The sequence below is a fragment of the Pipistrellus kuhlii genome, unplaced genomic scaffold, assembly GCF_014108245.1.
Source record: "Pipistrellus kuhlii isolate mPipKuh1 unplaced genomic scaffold, mPipKuh1.p scaffold_m20_p_1, whole genome shotgun sequence".
NCBI classification, from domain to species: Eukaryota; Metazoa; Chordata; class Mammalia; order Chiroptera; family Vespertilionidae; genus Pipistrellus; species Pipistrellus kuhlii.
In genome coordinates, this window is record NW_023425404.1 from 44184095 (window position 1) to 44205378 (window position 21284).

Consider the following 21284-nt stretch of genomic DNA (forward strand, 5'->3'; position numbering starts at 1 on the left):
TCAAAAACCCCATGATGAACAAAATACCAACATTTTACATAAAGACAGGATCTGCTTTTTCTGTGCCATGGTGGTATGTGCAATTGACTCTTGCCAAGTCTTCTCACAGGACTTAGGATCGAGCGGTTGCTGGCCAAACACAGAAGAATCGGCCTATTCCCCAATGGATTCCGATGGGAACTGGCAATAAAATGAGGTTCAACTCCAAGAGGAGACCTGGGGAAGAACCAAGCTGGGTCTGTAAGGGATTGCACATGATGTAGTTCTCCTATGTATTCTGTGTCCGCACTGCTTACAATTTACCACATCACTGAAAAGATCACTACTATAGGGACAGTTGGCCGTGTTTCATTGGGAAATGATTGAAGAATGATTTTTCTCTTCGTTAGTATGTTTCTGCACTAGTAGGTTGGTTCAGTAATAAATATGTGAGGCCTTTAAAGAGATGTGGCAGGATTGGGATTAGGGTAAGGCAAGTGAGAGGTGCAGAGCTGGTTGAGTTCTCTAAGATTTTATATTTTGTTGATGGTGTTTTGTTTTTCTTGTTTTGCATGGAACTTAAGTACTGCAGTATTATTTATCTCGAACACAGATTTCGCACCCCTTACATTTCCCACACAAGGTGAGTATCTCACTTGCACATCCTGGTCCTGGCCCTGCTGTCGCACCACATGGTGGCTGAGTTCCAGAGGTGAGCACCCCACGGAGTGGGCCAGGTGGAAGCTGTATTACCATTTCTTGCTTTCTCCTTTTACGACTAGCATCGAAAGTTCCATCAAAATCCACCACATTCTGGTCATTTGAAGTAAGTCAATGATGCAAGTCCATATTGACAGGGTGGGAAGTTTGACACCGCTTGATGGAAGGGACAGCAAAGAATTTGCAGAGATGTTTTGAATCCACCCCACACTTACATGTCTTTTCTGTAGTGCTCTCCTACATGCACTAACCTTGCCCCTGTGATTGGACTGCACCCCACTTCCTTCCTATGCTGTTAGTGCAGTCTGGGTGCGGTGGCTGCAGGAAGTCTACCTGGTGACAGAGGAAGAAAAGCGACTTCTGGCCGAAACAGGTTTGGCTCAGTGGATAGCGCGTCAGCCTGCGGACTGGAAGGTCCCAGGTTCAGAGGCATGTACCTTGGTTGTGGGCACATCCCCAGTTGGGGGTGTGCAAAAGGCAGCAGATTGATGATTCTCTCTCACTGATGTTTCTAACTATCCCTCTCTTTTCTCTCTGTAAAAAAAAAAAAAAAAGAAGAAGAAGAAGAAGAAGAAGAAGAAGAGGGTTCTGAATTGGGTCACGTTCCTAACTCAGAAACCTTCAGTCCCTTTGCTGTTTTTGGCTATCAAGTTGAAACTTCTCTTGTGGCTATAAAGAGCCTTCTTTCTTTTTTTAAATATATTTTTATTGATTTTTTTTTTATAGAGAGGAAGAGAGAGAGATAAAGAGTTAGAAACATCGGTGAGAGAGAGTCATTGATCAGCTGCCTCTTGCATACCCCCTACTGGGGATATGCCCGCAACCAAGGTACATGCCCTTGACCGGAATCGAACCCAGGACCTTTCAGTCCGCAGGCCGACACTCTATTCACTGAGCCAAACTGGTTTCTGCAAGAGCCTTCTTTCTGATTCTTCCAAGGCAACATTTTTTTAAAATTTGTTTTTAAGGAAAAAATTAATGTTTTAATTTTGTTTAATTATAATATTTTTAAAAAATAGGGAAAACATGTACCTACACAATAGCCTGTCACAGTAATTTAAAAATTATAGCCACGTATGTGCCTTTAAAACCTGTTAACTGAGCCGAAACCGGTTTGGCTCAGTGGTAGAGCGTCGATCTGCAGACTGAAGGGTCCCAGGATTCTGGTCTAGGGCATGTACATTGGTTGCGGGTACATCCCCGATAGGGGGTGTGCAAGAGGCAGCTGGTCGATGATTCTCTCTTATCGACGTTTCTAGCTCTCTATCTCTCTCTCCTCCTCTCTGTCAAAAAAATAAATAAAATATAAATAAATAAAATAAAACCTGTTAACCGAGTGGGACCTATAAATACATCAAACATAAACACTATCGGGAACAGGTAGGACATATGAATACATCCTTGAAATATATGTTGCGCCCTGAGAGGGACGGTATATATTTTTTGTAATCTTTATAATTGTTTGTAAAATTTATAATTTTTTATATTTTATTGATATTTTACAGAGAGGAAGAGATTGGGATAGAGAGTTAGAAACATCGATGAGAGAGAAACATAGATCAGCTGCCTCTTGCACACCCCCTACTGGGAATGTGCCCGCAACCAAGGTACATGACTCTGACTGGAATCGAACCCGGAACCTTTCAGTCCGCAGGCCGATGCTCTATCCACTGAGCCAAACCAGTTTCGGCTATAATTTTTTAATTTGATGTTTCCATTTTTTTTTTTTTTTTTGGTATTCTTTTCTATTTGTTTGTAATTTTTTGTTTTGTTTGTAATTTTGTATTTTCCTTTGTGCTTTATATATAAATAAATGAAAAAATATATATTTCATTTATTTTAATTAAGTATAAATAAATAAAAATATATAAAATTATGTCGGCTGGACGTGACATACTGACACGTCCTAGTGAAAAAGTGAGCCCATTGTACATGGCGTAATTAAAATTTGGAAACAGCCTAGGTGCCCATCAGCAGTTTTTGGATCCAAAAACTATGGTACATTTACACAATGTTTTTGGATCCAAAAACTATGGTACATTTACACAATGGAATATTATGCTGCCATAAAAAAGAAAAATTTCTCGTCGTTTGCAGCAACTTGGATGAAATTGGAGAACATCATGCTGAGTGAAATAAGCCAATCAATGAAAGAGAGACACCACATGATCTCACTTATTTATGGATGATAAAGTACATTATAAACTGAAGAACCAAAAGATAGATATAGAGACAGTAAAGCAACAAGCAGACTTCAAATTACAGTGGGGAGGCTGGGGAGATCTGGGGGAGATAAGAGATCAACCGAAGGACTTGTGTACATGCATATAAGTACAACCAATGGACAGAAAACTCTGGGAAGGGAGGGTATGTATGGGAGGGGGGGGCATTGGTATATATACAAAAATAATAATTTAATAAAAAATATATTAAAAATAAATAAATAAATAAATAAATAAATAAATAAAATAAAAAAATAAGGGAACTCCCCGGTTAACAGGTTAACTGGGAATCGAACCCACAGCCCTTCAGTCTGTGGGCTGTCGCTCTAACCGCTGAGTGGAACTGGCCAGGGCTCATCTGCCCTGTTCTTAACACCCACTGTTAGGAAACAGCTTTTTACGGGTGTCACATAGTTCTGAGGGTTTTGTGAGCTGAGGCACTGACCGCCTGTGCTGGGGACTATCTTTCCCAGAGGCAACATGGAACAGTTTTCTTTTTCTTCCTGTCCACGCTGAGCGATGCTGGGGCCAATCACATCCCGGCCTTGCCCGCAGCCCGTTAGGGGGCGCCACAGGAGGGCCGCGGGGAGCCTAGATAGGACAGACAGACTGCTTCCTCCTGCTGTCTGTGGCGCCCTCTGGGGGCTTCCTGTGGCCTGGCCGTCTCCGGGGCAGCACTCCGTGCCCACCGGGGCAGCTCCTCCCCACCTCGGCCGCCGGCCTGCAGGTTTGCCGCACCGGAGGCGGCCCGCTGTGCGCCCAGGGGCCCGGGCAGCTGGGCACTGAGGTACAGCGTCTGACCCACACGTTCAGGTTAGTGACCCCACCTCCGGCCCCTCAGCTCCTCCCGCCGCTGGAAGTTGCTCTCTGATTCTGATACTTCTGTGAGCCTTAGCCGCCTTCTTTATACTTTTTGTAACGTAATTAACAACTTGAAACCTAAGTGTCATTTTTTAAGTTGACTTCGTATAGGCCACTGGTATGTCTCCTGGGGCCCACCTGGGGCCTGAGGGAACGAGTCCTCAGAGGCCATTTGTGGAGGCTGGTTTGGGTTCGAGCGCAGCACTGGCTCCGCGGCCCTGGGAAGCAGATGCTGATCAGCAGGTTACCCCTTGGCGGAGGCCCAGCGGCTGCTCCCTTGTATGGCAGTGATGGCTGTAAGGCTGCTGTGCGGGATGGATACTTCTAAGTGTCCCAGAAACGATCACAAGCTTAGGTCTTCTTTATTTTTTTAAATTATTTTAATCCTCACCCGAGGACATGCCTAGAGACAGGAAGGGAGGGAAAGAGGAAGGGACAGGAGAGAGAGAGAAAGAGGGAAAAACCCTCAATCGGCTGCCTCCTGCATGCTCCCTACTGGGGATTGAGCCAGCAGCCACCTGGTATGTGCCTGAACTGGGAATCAAATCGGCAACTTCTCAATGCATGGGACAACTCTCACCATCTGAGCCACCCCAGTAGGGTGGGATGGACATTTCTGAGTGCCCCAGGCCCCTTACAGAAACAAAATCACAAGCTTAGGTATTTTAATTATAATTAATTAATTAATTAATTTTTAAATTCTCACCTGAGGATATACTAGAGAGAGGGGAGGACGGGAGAGAGACAGACAAACAGACAGTCAGACACGAGAGAGAAACATCTACTGGTTGCCTTCTGTACAAGCCCTGGCAAGGAATTGAACTGTCAACTTTTTTTTTTTTTTTTTTTTTTTTTTTTTTTTTTGTGCACCGTTCCCGGAGGTACTGCAATACCGGGTCGATGCGTGGAGTGGACAGAGCAAGCTCCCATTCCAACTCCCAGCTTCAAAAATCCATTTAATATATTGTCCTCTGATAGAGGACGTATCAGATATTAAACTGATAAGAACAGATACTACACTTGATCTTAGCCAAAAGACCGAGAAGCGATGAACTGTCAACCTTTTGATGTGCAGGATGGCGCTCAGCCAACTGAGCCACACTGGCACCAGCTTAGGGCTCTTATTTATTTATTTTTATTTATTTTAAAAAATATATTTTATTGATTATTTTACAGAGAGGAGGGGAGAGGGATAGAGAGTTAGAAACATTGATCAGCTGTTTCTCTGTTATTTATTTTTTAAAATATATTTACTGATTTTTTTTACAGAGAGGAAGGGAGAGGAATAGAAAGAGAAACATCGATCAGCTGCCTCCTGCACCCCCCCACTGAGGATGTGCCTGCAACCAAGGTACCTGCCATTGACCAGAATCGAACCCGGGACTCCCCTGTCCGCAGGCAGATGCTCTACCCACTGAGCCAAACCGGTTTTGGCCCAGCTTAGGGCTTTTAAATGTTTAGCTCAAGTCATGGTCAGAGAACCAGTGCACTTTTGTGACTGCCCTGAAGGAATCAGACATTTACAGTCTGAGGGCTAAGGTAGCTGAAAATTGAATAGCATTTCATCATGTGACTGCAGAATTACCACGTCCATTGGATTCAGTCTCTTCAGGTCTTTTGTATGAAAGGGCATTTGGTGGAGAAAAAAACTATGAATGAGGGAATCTGGACTCAGATGAAGCTCAAAACCACAGCTTTCTCGTCACTCAGCCTCCCAGCAGCTGGCCTCCCTACGCCAGAGGAAACGGACCGATTCTGTTTGAAAACGCCGTAATGACATGCCTGGTCAGTGTCCATTCTCCACTCATCCAGCTGACCCACTTTTACCTGCGACCCATCGCTAGGATCTCATCACTTTAGCAAAGAAAGCACAAACTGACTAGAAGAAACAGCTTATGCACAAGAACTACAATATTTTGCTAATAAATACAGGCAGAGCCTGGGGAATGTGTGTGGAAGTGGATTCTAAGAATAAAATGTAGGATAGACTATAACACTAGTTTGGGTCAAATTTACTGATCTGGGTGCACTTGTATATTCTGAGTTTGATGTGTTAGCACATATAACAGGACATGACTCTATACTTGGTTGGTTATTGAAAGCAAACTCAATGGTTACCTCTGTTTAATGAAGTTGAAATGTCTAAGCTTCCCTGGAATTATGTGAAAGGAACCCGAAGACTGACAGAGAGAGGATTGTTGGGGTACACACCTCATGTGACCTGCAGACCACCCCTTACCTTCTCCAACTACCTCCCTCGGGAGACCAGCTAGAAATAACGAGTATTTAGCATACCTCACAGTGTCTGGGGGTCAGGGGGGGGCTCAGGAGGGTGCTGCTGGCTCGGGGTCTCTCAGGAGGCTGCAATCGAGACAGTGGATGATGCTGAGACTGCCTTATCTGGCAGCTTGCCTGGGGCTGAAGGCAGGAGGTCTCAGTTTCTCACCACAGCCTCTCCATAGCAGTTTGAGTGCCTTTACAATCATGGCAGCTGCCTTCCTCTAAAGACAGTGACCCAAAAGAGAAATCGAGGCAGAAAAGACACAAGTTTGCCCTGGCTGGTAAGCTCCTTGGTTAGAGCATCGGCCTGCACACCCAAGGGCTGCAAGCTCGATTCCTGGTCAAGGGTACATACCTGAGGTGCAGGTTCGATCCTGGCCCCAGATGGGGCATGTGCGGGAGGCAAACAGTCAATGATCTTTCTCCCCTTCCCACCATCTCTCCATTTTATTTTTTTAAAAAATTTTTAAGATATATTTTATTGATTTTTTACAGAGAGGAAGTGAGAGGAATAGAGAGTTAGAAACATTGATGAGAGAGAATCATGGATCAGCTGCCTCTTGTACACCCCTTACTGGGGATGTGCCTGCAACCAAGGTACATGCCCTTGACCGGAATTGAACCCGGGACCCTTCAGTCCCCAAGCCGACGCTCTATCCACTGAGCCAAACCGGTTTCGGCCATCCTTCCACTTTAAAATTCAATGGCAAAAAATATCCTCAGGTGAGCCGAGACCGGTTTGGATCAGTGGATAGAGCGTCGGCTTGGGGACTGAAGGGTCCCAGGTTCTATTCCGGTGGAGGGCATGTATCTTGGTTGCGGGCACATCCCCAGTAGGGGGTGTGCAAGAGGCAGCTGATCGATGACTCTCTCTCATCGATGTTTCTAACTCTCTATCTCCCTTCCTCTCTGTACAAAATTAATAAAATATATTTTAAAAAAATATATCCTCAGGTGAGGATTAACAAAAAAAGAAAGAAAGAAAGAAAGAAAGAAAGAAAGAAAGAAAGAAAGAAAGAAAGAAAGAAAGAAAGAGAAAGAAAAAAAAGAAAGCAAGCCGCAAGTTCGTGGCTCGGCCTCGGCAGTGAGGTTGTATTCCACTGATCACACAGACCAATGAGGACACAGTGTGGCGGGGCCCACACAAGGGCCAGGCCACCACATGGGCCTGGAGAACTATCTGGAAAGCCGTCCGTCACGACGACTGTGCCTCCCACCAAGTCTATCCCCTTCCTTCTCCATAGACACTCTCCTCAGGCTTCTGAGGGCCAGGCTCGGGGGAGGTTAGGTTTGCCGAGATTTGGTTTATGAATCTGGGGAATATGTTGAAGTGAGAGGCTAAGAACCATCTGAAGAATTTTTCAGAGAAATTTAGACTGTGCATTTCTCTCCCACATGGAAGCTTCTAGGGGCACCATGGATCTGTTTGGAGACATAGAAGATATTTCCTCCCAGAGTGATAGTGACAACCAGCCGCCCGGTGCAGGACAGCCTGTTGTAAGTACCATCTCTAATCCCAGCCGGCCCGCTGCTCAAAGCGAAGGGAAATGTCCGAGGGCCTGACTCTCCCGTGTGGAGAGAGCACAGGGAGAACGGAGCCGCGGTCTGAAACATCGGCTCAACGGGTGACTTCTGAGCTACGATGAGAATTTCTGGATACTACGGGGCACAAAAGGAACTGCTTAGAATGAGTCTGATGTCAAGCTTTAGACTGTCGGGACTCAAAATTTTAAAAACCTTTGATTTAAAAGTTATTCAGGCCTGTGCCAATTGTAATAGTTACTTAGCCTTGAATTGCATAATTCAATTACCAGGATTGCATAATTTCACATTTCTATTGTTAAATATCTTATGCAAGCTTGCTATGTCAGCAAAATAGACTTTTTTTTTTTTTTTTTTTTTTTTTTTTTTTTTCCTGTTAATGCAGGCTACTAACGCTTGCAAATATTGTGGTGGGGGTAGGAGAATAGAGGATGAAACTTTAGGGAAAGGTTTGGAGGGTTGCTGACTGCTTTATCCCTAAACTGGTGCGCGGGGCGGGCGGCACTGCAGCGTCACGTCCGGCTCTCCTCCAGGATGGGCGGCCCCGGGCCCGGCGCGGGCAGCAGCCGGTTTCTGACTCCGGGATGGAAGTAGAAACGCCGTTCTTCAGACCTGACCTGGGACATGAACTGCACTTCGTGAAGCTGCCCCGATTCCTCAGCATAGAACCCAAGTGAGAGAGCTGATTCACGTTTTCTTTTTCTCAGGATACTGAATGAAAATATGTAGAATGTAAATGTGTTTTCTTACTTACCATGAGTTGGTGAATCCCAAAGATCGGAGATTTCTCACCTAATGAAAAAATAAGTTATGATGTTCTGGGTAGAAAAATGATGGATCACTGGTGTGTGAGATTTTGTTGTTGTTGTTGTTAACATAGAGTTTCTGATGTGAGTTTCTTTTTTAACCTTTTAAAAAAATATATTTTTATTGATTCCAGAGAGGAAGGGAGAGGGAGAGAGAGAGAGAGACATATCAATGATGACAGGAAATCATCGATTGGCTGCCTCCTGCACACCCCTTACTGGGAATCGGAGCTCACAAACCTGGGCATGCGCCCTTGACCAGAATCGAACCCAGGATCTTAGCCCACAGGCCGATGCTCCATCCCCAGAGCCAAACTGGCTAGGGCTGATGTGAGTGAGTTTTAATGCTAATAATTCTTGTAACGTTTAGGCACCTTTCTTATAAATAAACAGATGTCACAGCTGACAAAGGAATTTTTTGTTAGTCTGTAAAGCTTAAAAACCAGAAAATGAGAGTGAGGAAGTTTGCTAGAGAAATCGCAAATGTTCAATATGAAAGCTATCGTGAATCTAGAAAAAAATGATTTGGGACAACAAAAGGTTGTTAATTGGTATTATTCACAAAGGTGCACCAGTGCAAGCAGTTAAACATGACATTTATTTTTTTAAAAACATGTTTTTATTGGTTTCAGGGAGGAAGGGTGAGGGGAGAGAGAGAAACGTCAATGATAAGAGAGAATCACTGATCGGTTGCTCCTGCATGTCCCACACTGGGGATCAAGCCCACAGCCCAGGCCTGTGCCCCGACTGGGAATCAAACTTTGATCCTCTAGTTCACATGTGTCAAACACAAGGCCCGTGGGCCAAATCCGTCCCGCCAGGCCTTGCAATGTGGCCCGCACCGCGCTGTCATCACTGCACTCCGCTGCGTTTCCATTCACAATGACAGTTTATGACTGTTCAGTAAACCATTCGGCCCGAGATTTAGGCTGGATTTTAGATTTTGGCCCCTTCTCTGATTGAGTTCGACACCCCTACTCTAGTTCATAGGAGATAACCACTGGGCAATCCTGGCCAGGCAACATGACACTTTTCTTTAGAAATATGGAGAGACAGATTATGTGTTACCTATAATTAGAAGACATTTTATCAAGCAAAGAAGAATTTGAATTATTTAGTCATGTTTGGATTTTCTTTCTTTTTTAAAAATATATTTCTTTATTGATTTCAGAGAGGAAGGGAGAAGGCGAGAGAAAGAGAAACATCAATGATGAGAGAGAACCATTGATTGGCTGTCTCCTGCACACCCACCAGAGATCAAGCCCACAACCCAGGCGTGTGCCCTTGGCCAGAATCAAACATGGGACCCTTCAGCCCTCAGGCTGATGCTCTATCCACTGAACCAAGCTGGCTAGGGCTAGATTTTATTTCATGGAATATATTTTTAAATAAAATTTCAAGAGAGTACAGTAATTTTTAAATTTCCTTGAAATTTTTACATAAAATGATTCGCCTACTGGATTTTTGAAAACACATTGGTACATGTTGTTAAGATTATAATTTGTAGTATTAATCATATTTATTACTAAATATGGCTAATCAACATTAAAAACAATTTTTAGACCTTTTGATCCTCAGTATTATGAAGATGAATTTGCAGATGAGAAAGTGCTTGATGAGGAAGAGAGAACCAGATTAAAAATAAAGGTAAAGTTCACTTTAATCCTTTCTTTTGGTAAGTTTTCCCTTTTTATAAAGTAAAATACAGGGATAATAACTTGAGACTTGAGCTTATGAAATGATCTTTCATATTTACTATTCAATCGATAAATAGCAGTTTAGAACAGGAATTAAATGCCTTTTCAGAATGCCTGAAGAATTGTCACTTTCCTAATCTTTTATTTGTAGTTGTAATTTTTTGACAAAAGACAAAATTTCTTGAAAATTATTGGCTCTCTCTTTCTGAATAAAGATAATGTAGTGAGGGCCGCGGAACTGCCTGCACGTCTCACAATGGAGAGATCCCAGCAACTTCCCACAACAGAACTACCCAGGCCCTTCCTGGGAATTCAGACTGTGCACAAAAAGGGACCTTGTCATTAGGCAGCTCCTCTCGGGATGGCCAAGCACTACCATTGCTCTCACAGGGGTTTCCATGAGCTTTTGCAGGAGCTCCAGTAGTGGCCGTGAACAGGATCCATTTTTTTGTTACTTTTGTGACTTGTAGTTTTCTACCAAATGGGAAGGGTAAACTTGAACTTTTAGTATTAGTTAATGGTTTATTCTTTTAAAATGTCATTTAATGGAATGTCCAGAGCTTTTTAAAAAATATATATATTTATAGATTTCAGAGGGAATCATTGATTGGTTGCCTCCTGCACGCCCCTACTGGGGATTGAGCCCACAACCCAGGCATGTGCCCTTGACTGGAATCGAACTCAGAACTCTTCGGTCCACAGGCCAACACTCTATCCACTGAGCCAAACCAGCTAGGGCCAGTTGTCTTATTAGGCTAGGGGGCACTTCTTTAGTCCTTCTTTCATTGGGTTCGAGGCCCTTCAGGTGGCCCTGCAATAGGCGGACGTACCGGTTCGAACTGCCTGTTCAGGTGGACCCAAAGCCTCACGCTGTCTCCCTTGAAGCTCTTGATGTGCTGAGAAGAACTCCTTCCTGCATCGCATTTAGTGTCTGCTTCCCCTGCTCTGAGCTGGAGCTCAGAAAAGATTTAAACAAAATGTGTGGTTAGATTAACCAACATCTCTAGGTTCTTGGAGCTGGAAGGTTGCAGTGTGGCCCAATCAGCTATTTTATTTTTTATTTTTTGGAAGCCTATTCTATCACTACCTATGGATTCTTGGCACATGATCATAAGTCACTCAAGGAGTAAAACACATGCAGTGCCCTAGGCAGTTTGGCTCAGTGGATAGAGCATTGGCCTGTGGACTGAAGGGTTTGATTCCTGGTCAAGGGCATGTATCTCAGTTGCATGCTTGATCCCAGCCCTGGTTGCGGCATGTACAGGAGGCAACCAATTGACATGTCTCTCTCGCATCGATGTTTCTCTCTGTCTCTCCTCCTCCCTTCCATTCTCTCTAAAAATCAATAGGAAAATACCTGTGGGTGAGGATTAACAAAAAAAGAAAGAAAAAGAGCATGCAGCTTGTCACACTGGGTGCCTAATGCCTTTGTGTTCTGAGCCAGGTAGAAAACACCATGCGATGGAGGTTACGCCGGGACGCAGAGGGAAATGAGGTTAAAGAAAGCAACACGCGGATGGTGAGGTGGTCAGACGGAAGGTGAGCGCAGATGCCCAAGAGGGCGGCCTGCTGTGAGTGTGACCTTATTTTGGGGTCATCTTTCATTAAACCATGAACAAACTCTAAGCCTCTGGGAAAGCTGGGAAAAATAAACAGGGTTGCAATCATGGTGCTGCATTGGTGGGAGACATTACTATATATTTTTAAAAATATATTTTTATTGATTTCAGAGAGGAAGGGAGAGGGAGAGATAGAAACATCACTGATGAGAGAGAATCATTGATTGGCTGCCTCCTGCATGCCCCCTACTGGGGATTGAGCCCGCAGCCCAGGCATGTGCTTTTTAATTTTATTTTATTATTATTTTTTATTTATTTATAAGGCATGTGCTTCTGACCAGTCCACAGGCTGATGCTCTATCCACTGAGCAAAACCAGCTGGGGCTGGTGGGAGACCTCAGAAATGGTCCCAGATGTGATCAAATTCATGATGTCTAGCTACTGTTAGCTCCACGTGTGAGCTATGAGACATTATACACTGAGTGGCCAGATTATTATGATCTCTGATCACATAATAATGTGGCCACTCAGTGTATATCCTATAAACTAAAAGTCTAATATGCAAATTGTCCTCTCTGTATATATATATAATACACACACACACACACACACTCATACTGAGTGGCCTGATTTACCAATGAAGTGGTAGATATTGGGAAGATGACAAAGCAACTATATTTCGAGCTGAAAGGAGGTGGTTTTCTACCACCGTTTGCTTTGGAAGGAGGTAGGCTGGTTATTTACAGCATCTGTTCTGAGGGATCGGGATGAGGACAGGGCCCTGCATTTTAAGTGAAGCGGCCAGGGTGGCGCGGGAGCGGGAGCACCGGTTGACCAGCCGCCTAACGCCGCCTGCCTCTGTTTGCAGCCTGTCCCTGCACTTAGGCAGCGAAGTGTTCGATGTCTACAAAGCCCCACTGCAGGGCAGCCTCAGCCACCTGTTTGTGAGAGAGGACACCGGCCTGCAGGGACAAGCCGTCTTCAAATCCAGGCTCACCTTCAGGTAATTCCTCAGACTGGTGCCTTGTTATTATTTGCAGTTAAAGAGCAATAAGGAAGAGAGAAGTTGTGCAAAAAGCCCAACTCAGCCCTGATGACCTGGTTTGGAGGGCTGTGCACATCGATATATATAAAAAGCCAGTGACCATGGTCTGGTTCCCGTCCTATTTTTCACCTTTGCTGCAAGTTGCAGTTTCTCAGGGGCCAGCCCCTGCCCTCAGACCACAGGAGGCAGCGTGTGAGCCAGAGGCCAGAGTATGGACTCACCTTGGTCAGTGAACCTCTGGAGAGGCCTAAACACCTGTCGGTGCTGCTCTGCTGGTCAGCGTGTGCTTTCCCTTTCCCAGAATGCACCGGGAAGCTAACTGGTCATGCGTGTGCTGGCGTGTGCTGCAGTCCAGGGAAGGGAAGAGTCAGATGGGGTGACAGGCTGCTCCTGACCCCGAGCAGGCCCAGTGCCGCGGTCTGTGCCTCGGCCCTCCCCTGGGCGCGCGCCGGCCCTCTCCCCGCCCCCCTCTGGGGGCACTGAAAGGCCGTAGCAGCGTGCACAGGGCTTTTCTTAGGGCTCATGGGAAAGCTCTGCGATCAGATGGCTCCCGTGCAAATCAGATGGTTGTTGCTCAACTTTGTAAATTAAAAAATTTACTAAATGGTATATTTAAATGGGTGAATCTTATGGTAAGTATCATGTTGTGCAGAGACTTGATAAATCTGTTGCTCTGTTTATTTTACTTATTTGTTTATTTATTTTTAGAGAGAGTGAAAGTGAAGGGGAGAGACAAAGAGAGAGAAACATCAATGTGAGAAAAACACATTGACTGGTTGCCCGGACTAGGCTAGGGATCGAGCCTGCAGCTGAGGTCCGTGCCCTTGAATGGAATGGAATCTGAGACCCTTTAGTCCACCAGCTGACGTTCTATCAACTGAGTCAAACTGGCTAGGGCTGCTCTGGGTTTTTAAAAAATTTGTTTCATTTCATTATTATTGACAGTATTACAGATGTCCCCCATTCCACCTCACCCCTATTACCCCCTCTACCAGCTTCCACCCTGCCCCAGGCCTTCACCACACTGCTGTCTGTGCCCATCTACATATATAAAAAGCCAGTGGCCGGAACAACCAGAATGACCAGTCACTATGACGCCCACTGCAGCCAGTGAACTGGCCCGATTGGGGAGGGGGGGTGTGAGCTGGCCAACCTCCTGCAGCCCCTCCCCCCAACTGGCCCTGCCGCTGATGGGCCCCCACCACTCTGGTTGGCCCTCGGCCCCTCCCCCATAGTCAGCTCCACCTCCAATCAGACCCCCAACTCTGATCAGGAGCAGGGCTAGCTGGCCAACCATCCATGGCCCCTCTCCCAGGCTCCTAGACCCCAGTCCTCCCCCCCCCCCCACTCCATGCAGAGCAGGGCCGGCTGGCCCACTACCAATAGCCCTCCCTAAAGCTGGCCCCACCCCTGATCAGCCCCCACCACCCTGATCAGCCCCTGGCCCCTCCCCCCACCAGCTCCACCCTCCATCACCCCCCAACACCAATCAGGGATGGGACTGGCTGGCCAACCTCCCCCAGCCCCTCCCAGGGGTGGGCCGGCCAGCCAACCTGCCGCTGTCTCCTCCTCCTGACAGGCCTGGCCCCAATCCACTGATCAGGGCTGGGTTGGCCTGACCCCACCCATGCGCGAATTCATGCACTGGGCCTCTAGTATGCATGTAAGTTCTTTGGTTAATTTGTCAGTCTGTTCCATGCATCATCCTCCGGACCTATTTGTTCATCAGTTTACTCTGGGCTGTGTTTTAAAGACAGTTAATGGTGGTTCTGAGGTTGCGCGCTTCCCGTCTGACCATGTAAGCCTGAGGAGGAGTCTCAATCTCACAAAGGTTTGGTTTCCTCATCTATCACATGGACACATCTGCTTCACAGGGATGTTGTTAAAGTCAAATAACACATCATACAATCATGTGGTGCAGACCTGGCACACTCTCTGTGGCTCAGACCATCCCCCTGATGGTCTCGGCTGTGGCACCCTAAAGGACAGGGATCTGTGTGTTTCCCACCGTGCCCACGCTCCCGCTGGGACAGCACTTCCCTGTCCACCACCCCTTCCCTCCTCGCGTCCCTTCTCTCACAGCCACGCTCTCCTCCGAGGCTCCCTCCTGAGGAGCATCCTTTCTCCTCTCTGCTGCACTTACCTGCCTTCCGTTAGCCAGGGTGCAGGGCCTCCTGTCCCACGGTGGCCCCTGAGCGGCCAGGAGGCCCCCGGACCCTGTGACCCTCCCCCTTGCTTTGACCTTCCTCCCGATTTTACTCAGAGGCAGGGACTCATCCTCAGTTCTGAAACTGGGCCTTCCAGCCCTTGCGCCTCCTCATGGAACTGAGCTTCCCCTCCCTTCTCTTCTAGGATGGTGGTCGGGGTTTTCTTTGTAAGAGCCCTGACCCTGCCTCGGCCTCTCCTCCTCCGCTCCCACTTCCCCCCTCTGGCTCTGCGGGGGGCGGGCGGAGGGAGGCACTCCTGGGAGCCAGAGAACGAGGGGGTGCAGAAGCCGGGGCCTGCTGCTCTGCTCCCGGGCGGTGGCCATTGTCCACAGCAGTGTGTGTGCTACGATTGTCTTCGGTGATCTTGGCAAACAGGCGTTTTTGTTCCTTTCCCGCAGACCTCACTCCACAGACTATGCCACCCACAGGAAGATGGCCCTGCCTGCTGGCAGGTGCTCCAGGACGCAGAAGATTAGGATCCTTCCGATAGCTGGCTGTGATCCCGAGTCCCAGCGCACCGAGAAGATTAAGGTGTGCTGGCTACGCTGCATCCTGGGATTTGGGGTGTAAAGAGTTGTGCTTTTCACCCTGGCTGGTTTGGTGCAATGAATAGAGTGTCAGCCTGCGGACTGAAAGGTCCCAGGTTCGATTCCGGTCAAGGGCATGTACCCTGGTTGCAGGCACATCCCCAGTAGGGGGTGTGCAGGAGGCAGCTGATTGATGTTTCTCTCTCATCGATGTTTCTAACTCTCTATCCTTCTCCTTCTCCCTTCCTCTCTGTAAATAAATAAATAAATAAATATATGAGTTGTGCTTTCCAGAATATTAATTCACCATTTCTTATTGCCACAGGCAGTGGTTATCAGGGAACAAGCTTAACCTCCTAAACGTGTAGTTAACCACAGTAATGCCAACAGCCACGGGGGAGATAGAGCAAACCAGACACTCAGGTGCTCTCCCTCCAATCTGTGAGGTTTCAGATGAAAACTGATAATTTTTAAAAATGCAGCCTTTGAGAGATATCACAAAATTGGGTTAGCCAGATACGAAGTAATATAGGAAGGTCAAAGGACATTTCTGATTCATTCAACACTGGCCCTGCTTTGTGACCCCCAACATGTGGGATGCCAGGCAGATGAAGGGGGTGAAGGCTCTACTTTGGGGCTCAGGGACAAGGCCCTGCCTGCAGGTTCTCATCCTGAGTCGGGAGCTGAGGGGCCCAGACAGGAATATCTGGGCTCTGTGGTGGTTGGGTGGAGCCTGGCCCAGTCAGGTGTCTGTCTCTTGGGAACAGAAACGGCCTCCCTCAGGCACCAGCTGGGCATGGTGACATGGCTCAGCTGGCCGCTGCTCTCTGGGCTCAGACTGGCAGCACAGGGGACCCGGTGGCTCCCGAGGCTGTGCCTGTGCCAGTTCTGACCGGACGGGGTGAGGGGCCGCCTGCCTCTTCACCCCAGTGTGGCCTTCACGCCTTAGAACTGAACAAGGCAATCGCTGTGTGTGGCTTGGAGAGCTCTGCGCTCTGAAGACATGGGGAATGTATAAAAGTAGGTGCCAATGAGCACAAAAGGTGTTCGTTTTTAAGTTCAGGGGTTTATTTGCTTCTTTACAGAAAGAGAAAGAACGCTTGAGGGCTTCTACTCGCCAGGGGACAATTCGTCATCCTCGTGGGAAGCGGAACCGGCAGGTCCTGAGTGCCCCCTGCCGAGAGTCCAGCAGTGACAGGGAGGAGGAGGAGGAGGAGGAGGAGGAGGAGGAGGAGGAGGAGGAGGAGGAGGAGGAGGAGGAGGGTGAGTAACTCAAAACCAGTCCCAGCGGAACTCGGAGGCGAGTCCCTATGGAGGTGACATTTCATCTGAGCCCCGGTGACTGCTTCTGCTCTGGTGGGCTCTTATTCCTGGACTGCTGTTACTTAGAGGATAGTACAAAGGTCTCTTATTATTGTTATTTTAATAATTCTTTATTAGTGAAACTATTGCACATGTCCCCCTTTTCCTCCTACAGACTCTCTCCAGCCCACCCCTGGCCCCCGTCCCAGGCCCTCAGCACCCTATAGTCTGTGTCAATGGGTTATTTTTGTTGTTGTTAGGACCACTTTCCCATAGAAAAGCTGAGCTGGGAAACAAAGGCAAAATAAAGGAAATGAAATAATTCTGTCCTATGCAGGAAAATGTGCAATGGGCAGTTTGCTTGTTTGTATAATTAAGGACCCAATACTTAAACTTGGCAGTTAAAAAAAAAAAAAAAGTGTGTCCTTTAAGCCTCATAGGTATGTAAAGGTGATCAATCTCTCTGAGAACAAAACTTCTCAAATCTAAGTTATTTCTGAAAGTCATACAGGGGCGGGCAGAAGTAGGCTGGCAGGTATTTGCGTGGAGGAAGACCTGCAGAGTGTGGCTATCACAGGAGCTTTGTTAACACAACAGAGCAGCGGGGTGCCCTCAGCCCCTACCTCACAGGCGCTCAGTCGCCGGCCTTCGTGATTGACACGCTCCTCCGAGGTCTACTTGCGAAACTCAAGCACACGTTGGCACAGAGTGCTCCCCTACTTTTGCCCACCTCTGCTCATACTTCTCCTCAAAACTTTAAAGAAAACTGCCGCTCCCCAAGGGAAAATGTACAGTGGGAAGTGACAGGATTCAGAAGAAACATTCAGGCCAGGACCGGTTTGGCTCAGTGGATAGAGCGTCGGCCTGCGGACTGAACGGTCCCGGGTTCGATTCTGGTCGGGGGCATGTGCCTTGGTTGCAGGCACATCCCCCGTGGGGCGGGTGCAGGAGGCAGCTGGTCGATGTTTCTCTCTCACCGACGTTTATAACTCTCTGTCCCTCTCAATTCCTCTCTGTGTAAAATCAATAAAATATATTTAAAAAAAAAAAAAAAAAGAAGAAAAATTCAGGAAGAAATGGGTCTTGGAGGGCCAGTCTCATGCTCCAGTTCCTTTGCTTTCAGAGGAACCGGCCAGAACCTATTCGGCAGACAGCGATGCAGGATCGGAAGAAGAAAAGCCTCCAGGATTACTGAGCAAAGCAACTCACCAGGGATGAGGTAAGAGCAAACACATTCCATTCCCAAGGGTTGGCCCCGTACCCAGGAGCCAGCCTCTCAGGAGGAGCTTGTAGCCGAGGCTCCCACAGGCGGCCAGCACTCGGCTGGAGCTCAGTGAGCGGCGGCAGCACAGGCCGGGGCCTGGCCCTCGGGTGGGAGCGTGTTGGCTCGCAGGGCACACGGGCACCAAGTCTTGTCTGAGAACTAGGAACATTCAGTGTGGGAGAGAGAGCAAGGGGTCTACCACGTTCCTGTGGCAACTGGGTGTCTTTGTTATTTGGGTATAATGGTAGTGGAGCGTTATTTCACTTCCATGTTATTATAATGTTTTTTTCCTTTAATTATTTCCTTTGTCATGTAGAGGATCATCAGTGCAAAGATTTTTATTTTTTTATATATATTTTATTGATTTTTTTTACAGAGAGGAAGAGAGAGGGATAGAGAGCCAGAAACATTGATGAGAGAGAATCATTGATCAGCTGCCTCCTGCACAACCCCACCGGGGATGTGCCCGCAACCAAGGCACATGCCCTTGACCGGAATCGAACCCGGGACCTTTCAGTCTGCAGGCTGACGCTATATCCACTGAGCCAAACCGGTTTCGGCAGTGCAAAGATATTTTATGTCTCAACTATGCAAGTGAATCACTACGTTAGTGCCCATAAGCCATATTTATTCCTTCAGTGTTCCACTCCGTGTTCTGGAGATAGAGATGGGAGTAAATGTCACAGTAACAGGGATGTTCAACTTAATAGGGGTCACTTGTCTAAGAGAGGCATTCATTTCACTCATTCATATATAAATGTATATTTCAAATTTTAAAAGCACACAAAACACCAGTCCTTTAAAAAAATCGGTGGGCTTTAAAGTGCTGAATTTTAGAGAGTAAAGTACTAAGGAAGCGGACAAATGCATCTCAAGTATAATATTGTCGAGATCCTAGATGGTAGAGCGAGGAGTGCCCCTCTGTCCAGGGGGAGCACGGTTTCCATCGCCTGACCCGCCGGACAGGCCACCTGTAGGGGGTCGAGTTCTCAGTGAAGGCTGGCTCCTCAGTCAGTGAAGGACTACTTTCGACAAAATTGCCAGGAACTGTTTGGTACTGAATTTTACCTCTTGTCTCTCATATTTTTCAGGTGAACCCTACAGAAGCAGGAAAGCAGGGGGAGAAGAGAAAGATGACAGACGCATAAAACCTGCACTCATTATCTGTATTGTTTTCAACAGTTTGTTTTTTAATATGTATTTTTTAATTGATTTCAGAGAAGAATGGAGAGGGAAAGATAGAAACCTCAGTGATAAGAGAGAATCCTTGATTGGCTGCCTTCTGTACGTTCCCTACTGGGGATTGTACCCTTGACAGGAATCAAACCCGGGACTCTTCAGTCCGTATGCCAACACTCAATCCAAACTGGCTAGGGCTCAACAGTTTGTTTTAAAACAATGATGAAATGTCTTGTTTTGTTTGATGAATTGAGTTATTTTTGCATAATCCCAGTTGTGAATAAAAAATGTTCAGAAGCAAGTCTATGACTTTAGAAAATCCAGTTTGTGTTTGCTCTGGATCTTAGGTTTTTTTTTCCTTCCTGCCCTCTGCCTCATCCCATCCCCAGAGGTAAGCTTGAGTTTAGCTCTGGTACTGCCCCCCCTGGGATGTCCTCCCTGTTCTGCCAGCTGGGCCAGGCCCTTCTGTGCCCCGGGTCAACTTTCCATTGACCACCGAGCCCTGGATTATGGAAGAGCAGGCACAGCATGGGAGGGCTCACTGGACACGGGGTGCTGTATGGGCCCTACAATTTTTAAAAAAAATATATTTTATTGATTTTGTACTGAGAGGAAGGAAGAAGGATAGAGTTAGAAACATCGATGAGAGAGAGTCATCGATCAGCTGCCTCTTGCACACCCGCTACTGGGGATGTGCCCGCAACCGAGGTACATACCCTTGACCGGAATGGAACCCGGGACCTTTCAGTCCCCAAGCCGACGCTCTACCACTGAGCCAAACCGGTTTCAGCTGGGCCCTACAATTCTAATCCTCACAACAACTTGAAGGACAGGGCTGTTATTCCCATTTTACAGATGTGGAAGCTGAGACTTAAAGAACTTGACTGCTGTCCAAAGCCTTTTCTTCCCAAGTAAAGGAAAATCGGCATTTTTGAGGTGAGGCGGATTTTCTATGCACAGCCACGATACTGAGCAGATGTATTAGTGGCTTTATGGAGAAACTAGAGGCCCGAAACTCGTGCAAAGGTCTTAGGTCTCGCAGCCAGGCAGCTTGCCTCGGCCCTTGCAGCTCTGACCAGAAGGATATCTGGTCTAATTGGCATATTATGCTTTTATTATTCTAGAAGAGCAGTGGGAAACAAAACCAGATCCAACTTCTAACTTTGTGGCTGGTGTAGCTGGAATGCAATAGGTACCTTAATAAGTATTTACCGAATGAGCAAACCATCGGTAATATCTTGGGCAAATTACTTCTCTGAGGTCAGATTCCTCAACTAAGGGGTACTTGGACTTGACCATGTAAATAGTTCCTGATTTAATGTTTATATTCCTCTGCCTCCGAGAATTGAATGTTAATTAGAAACATCTTTAAAGATGTTTTATTGCTAAATAGAAAAGGTCTGAGAAAAAGGATCCATTATCTCATTATGTGGAAAACCTGGATTCATCTGTTTCCCTCTTTTATAATTTCAGATGGACACTGAGCTGATCTGCAGTCACTATCCGTGTCCTCCCGTCCTACCTCCCCTGCTCACTCCATGATGCCTGGCCTCGCATGTCCCAATGTGTGTGTCTTTCAGGCATGCTTATGTTGACAGGGGATTCTTTGTTGAGTTTTAATTGTCCAACTCGTAAATCTAAGGAAGGAAACAATGGAGCCTTCTCTCTCCACTGACGGAGGTCACTCAGGTCGGCTGTTCTTTACAGGGGGTGGTGGCCCCAGAGGCTCTGCTGTCTCTGCAAACAGACGGGGGTGGGATTTACGCCAGGTCTCCAGGCCCTCAGCCTTGGCGGGTGTGCAGGACAGTGTAACATCTGGATAAAAGATGTTTGGTGATCTGGGGCCCACGTGTGGTCGGCCACTCATTTGGTACCTAAAGAAGCAGGGTGCTGCTTGGCTGAGCACAAAGGCACTCTATCCCCTGGCCACAGTGCCGGGCACCACCTCCCCCTGAGCTCCCAGGAGCTAACGTTACCTGATGACTCAAGCGCCGGAGCCTCCCACTTACCAAACGGGACAGGCATCGAAGCTTCTGGTAGGTGAGCGTACCCCACAGCCATCCTCAGAGGCCAGCGACATTAAAGATTCAAGGG

At 47.1% G+C, this 21284-nt stretch overlaps 1 protein-coding gene and 1 non-coding gene across 2 annotated transcripts; one reads left to right on the top strand and one right to left on the bottom strand.

Annotated features, from left to right (window-relative positions):
• The first annotated feature begins 5 nt into the window (after window positions 1-5).
• Window positions 6-19233, top strand: LOC118721207 (RNA polymerase-associated protein LEO1). The gene is made up of 8 exons (XM_036441946.2): window positions 6-691; window positions 9973-10057; window positions 11552-11646; window positions 12535-12669; window positions 15317-15449; window positions 16531-16655; window positions 17869-17966; window positions 19103-19233. The coding sequence occupies exons 1-7, from the start codon at window positions 672-674 to the stop codon at window positions 17963-17965; spliced, it is 690 nt and encodes a 229-aa protein (XP_036297839.1). The 5' UTR covers window positions 6-671; the 3' UTR covers window position 17966; window positions 19103-19233.
• LOC118709592 lies at window positions 4642-4832 on the bottom strand. Its single transcript, XR_004985061.1, has one exon. It is a non-coding gene; the product is annotated as a U2 spliceosomal RNA (small nuclear RNA).
• Window positions 19234-21284: the final 2051 nt, after the last annotated feature.

Bases quoted from the DNA above. Each gene is read 5' to 3' on its own strand.
- LOC118721207 (XM_036441946.2), top strand. From the start codon at position 672: ATGGTGGCTGAGTTCCAGAG. The intron at 15,450-16,530 runs GTGTGCTGGCTA...GCTTCTTTACAG, and splicing joins AGCGCACCGAGAAGATTAAG to AAAGAGAAAGAACGCTTGAG. The intron at 16,656-17,868 runs GGAGGAGGAGGA...TCCTTTGCTTTC, and splicing joins AGTGACAGGGAGGAGGAGGA to AGAGGAACCGGCCAGAACCT.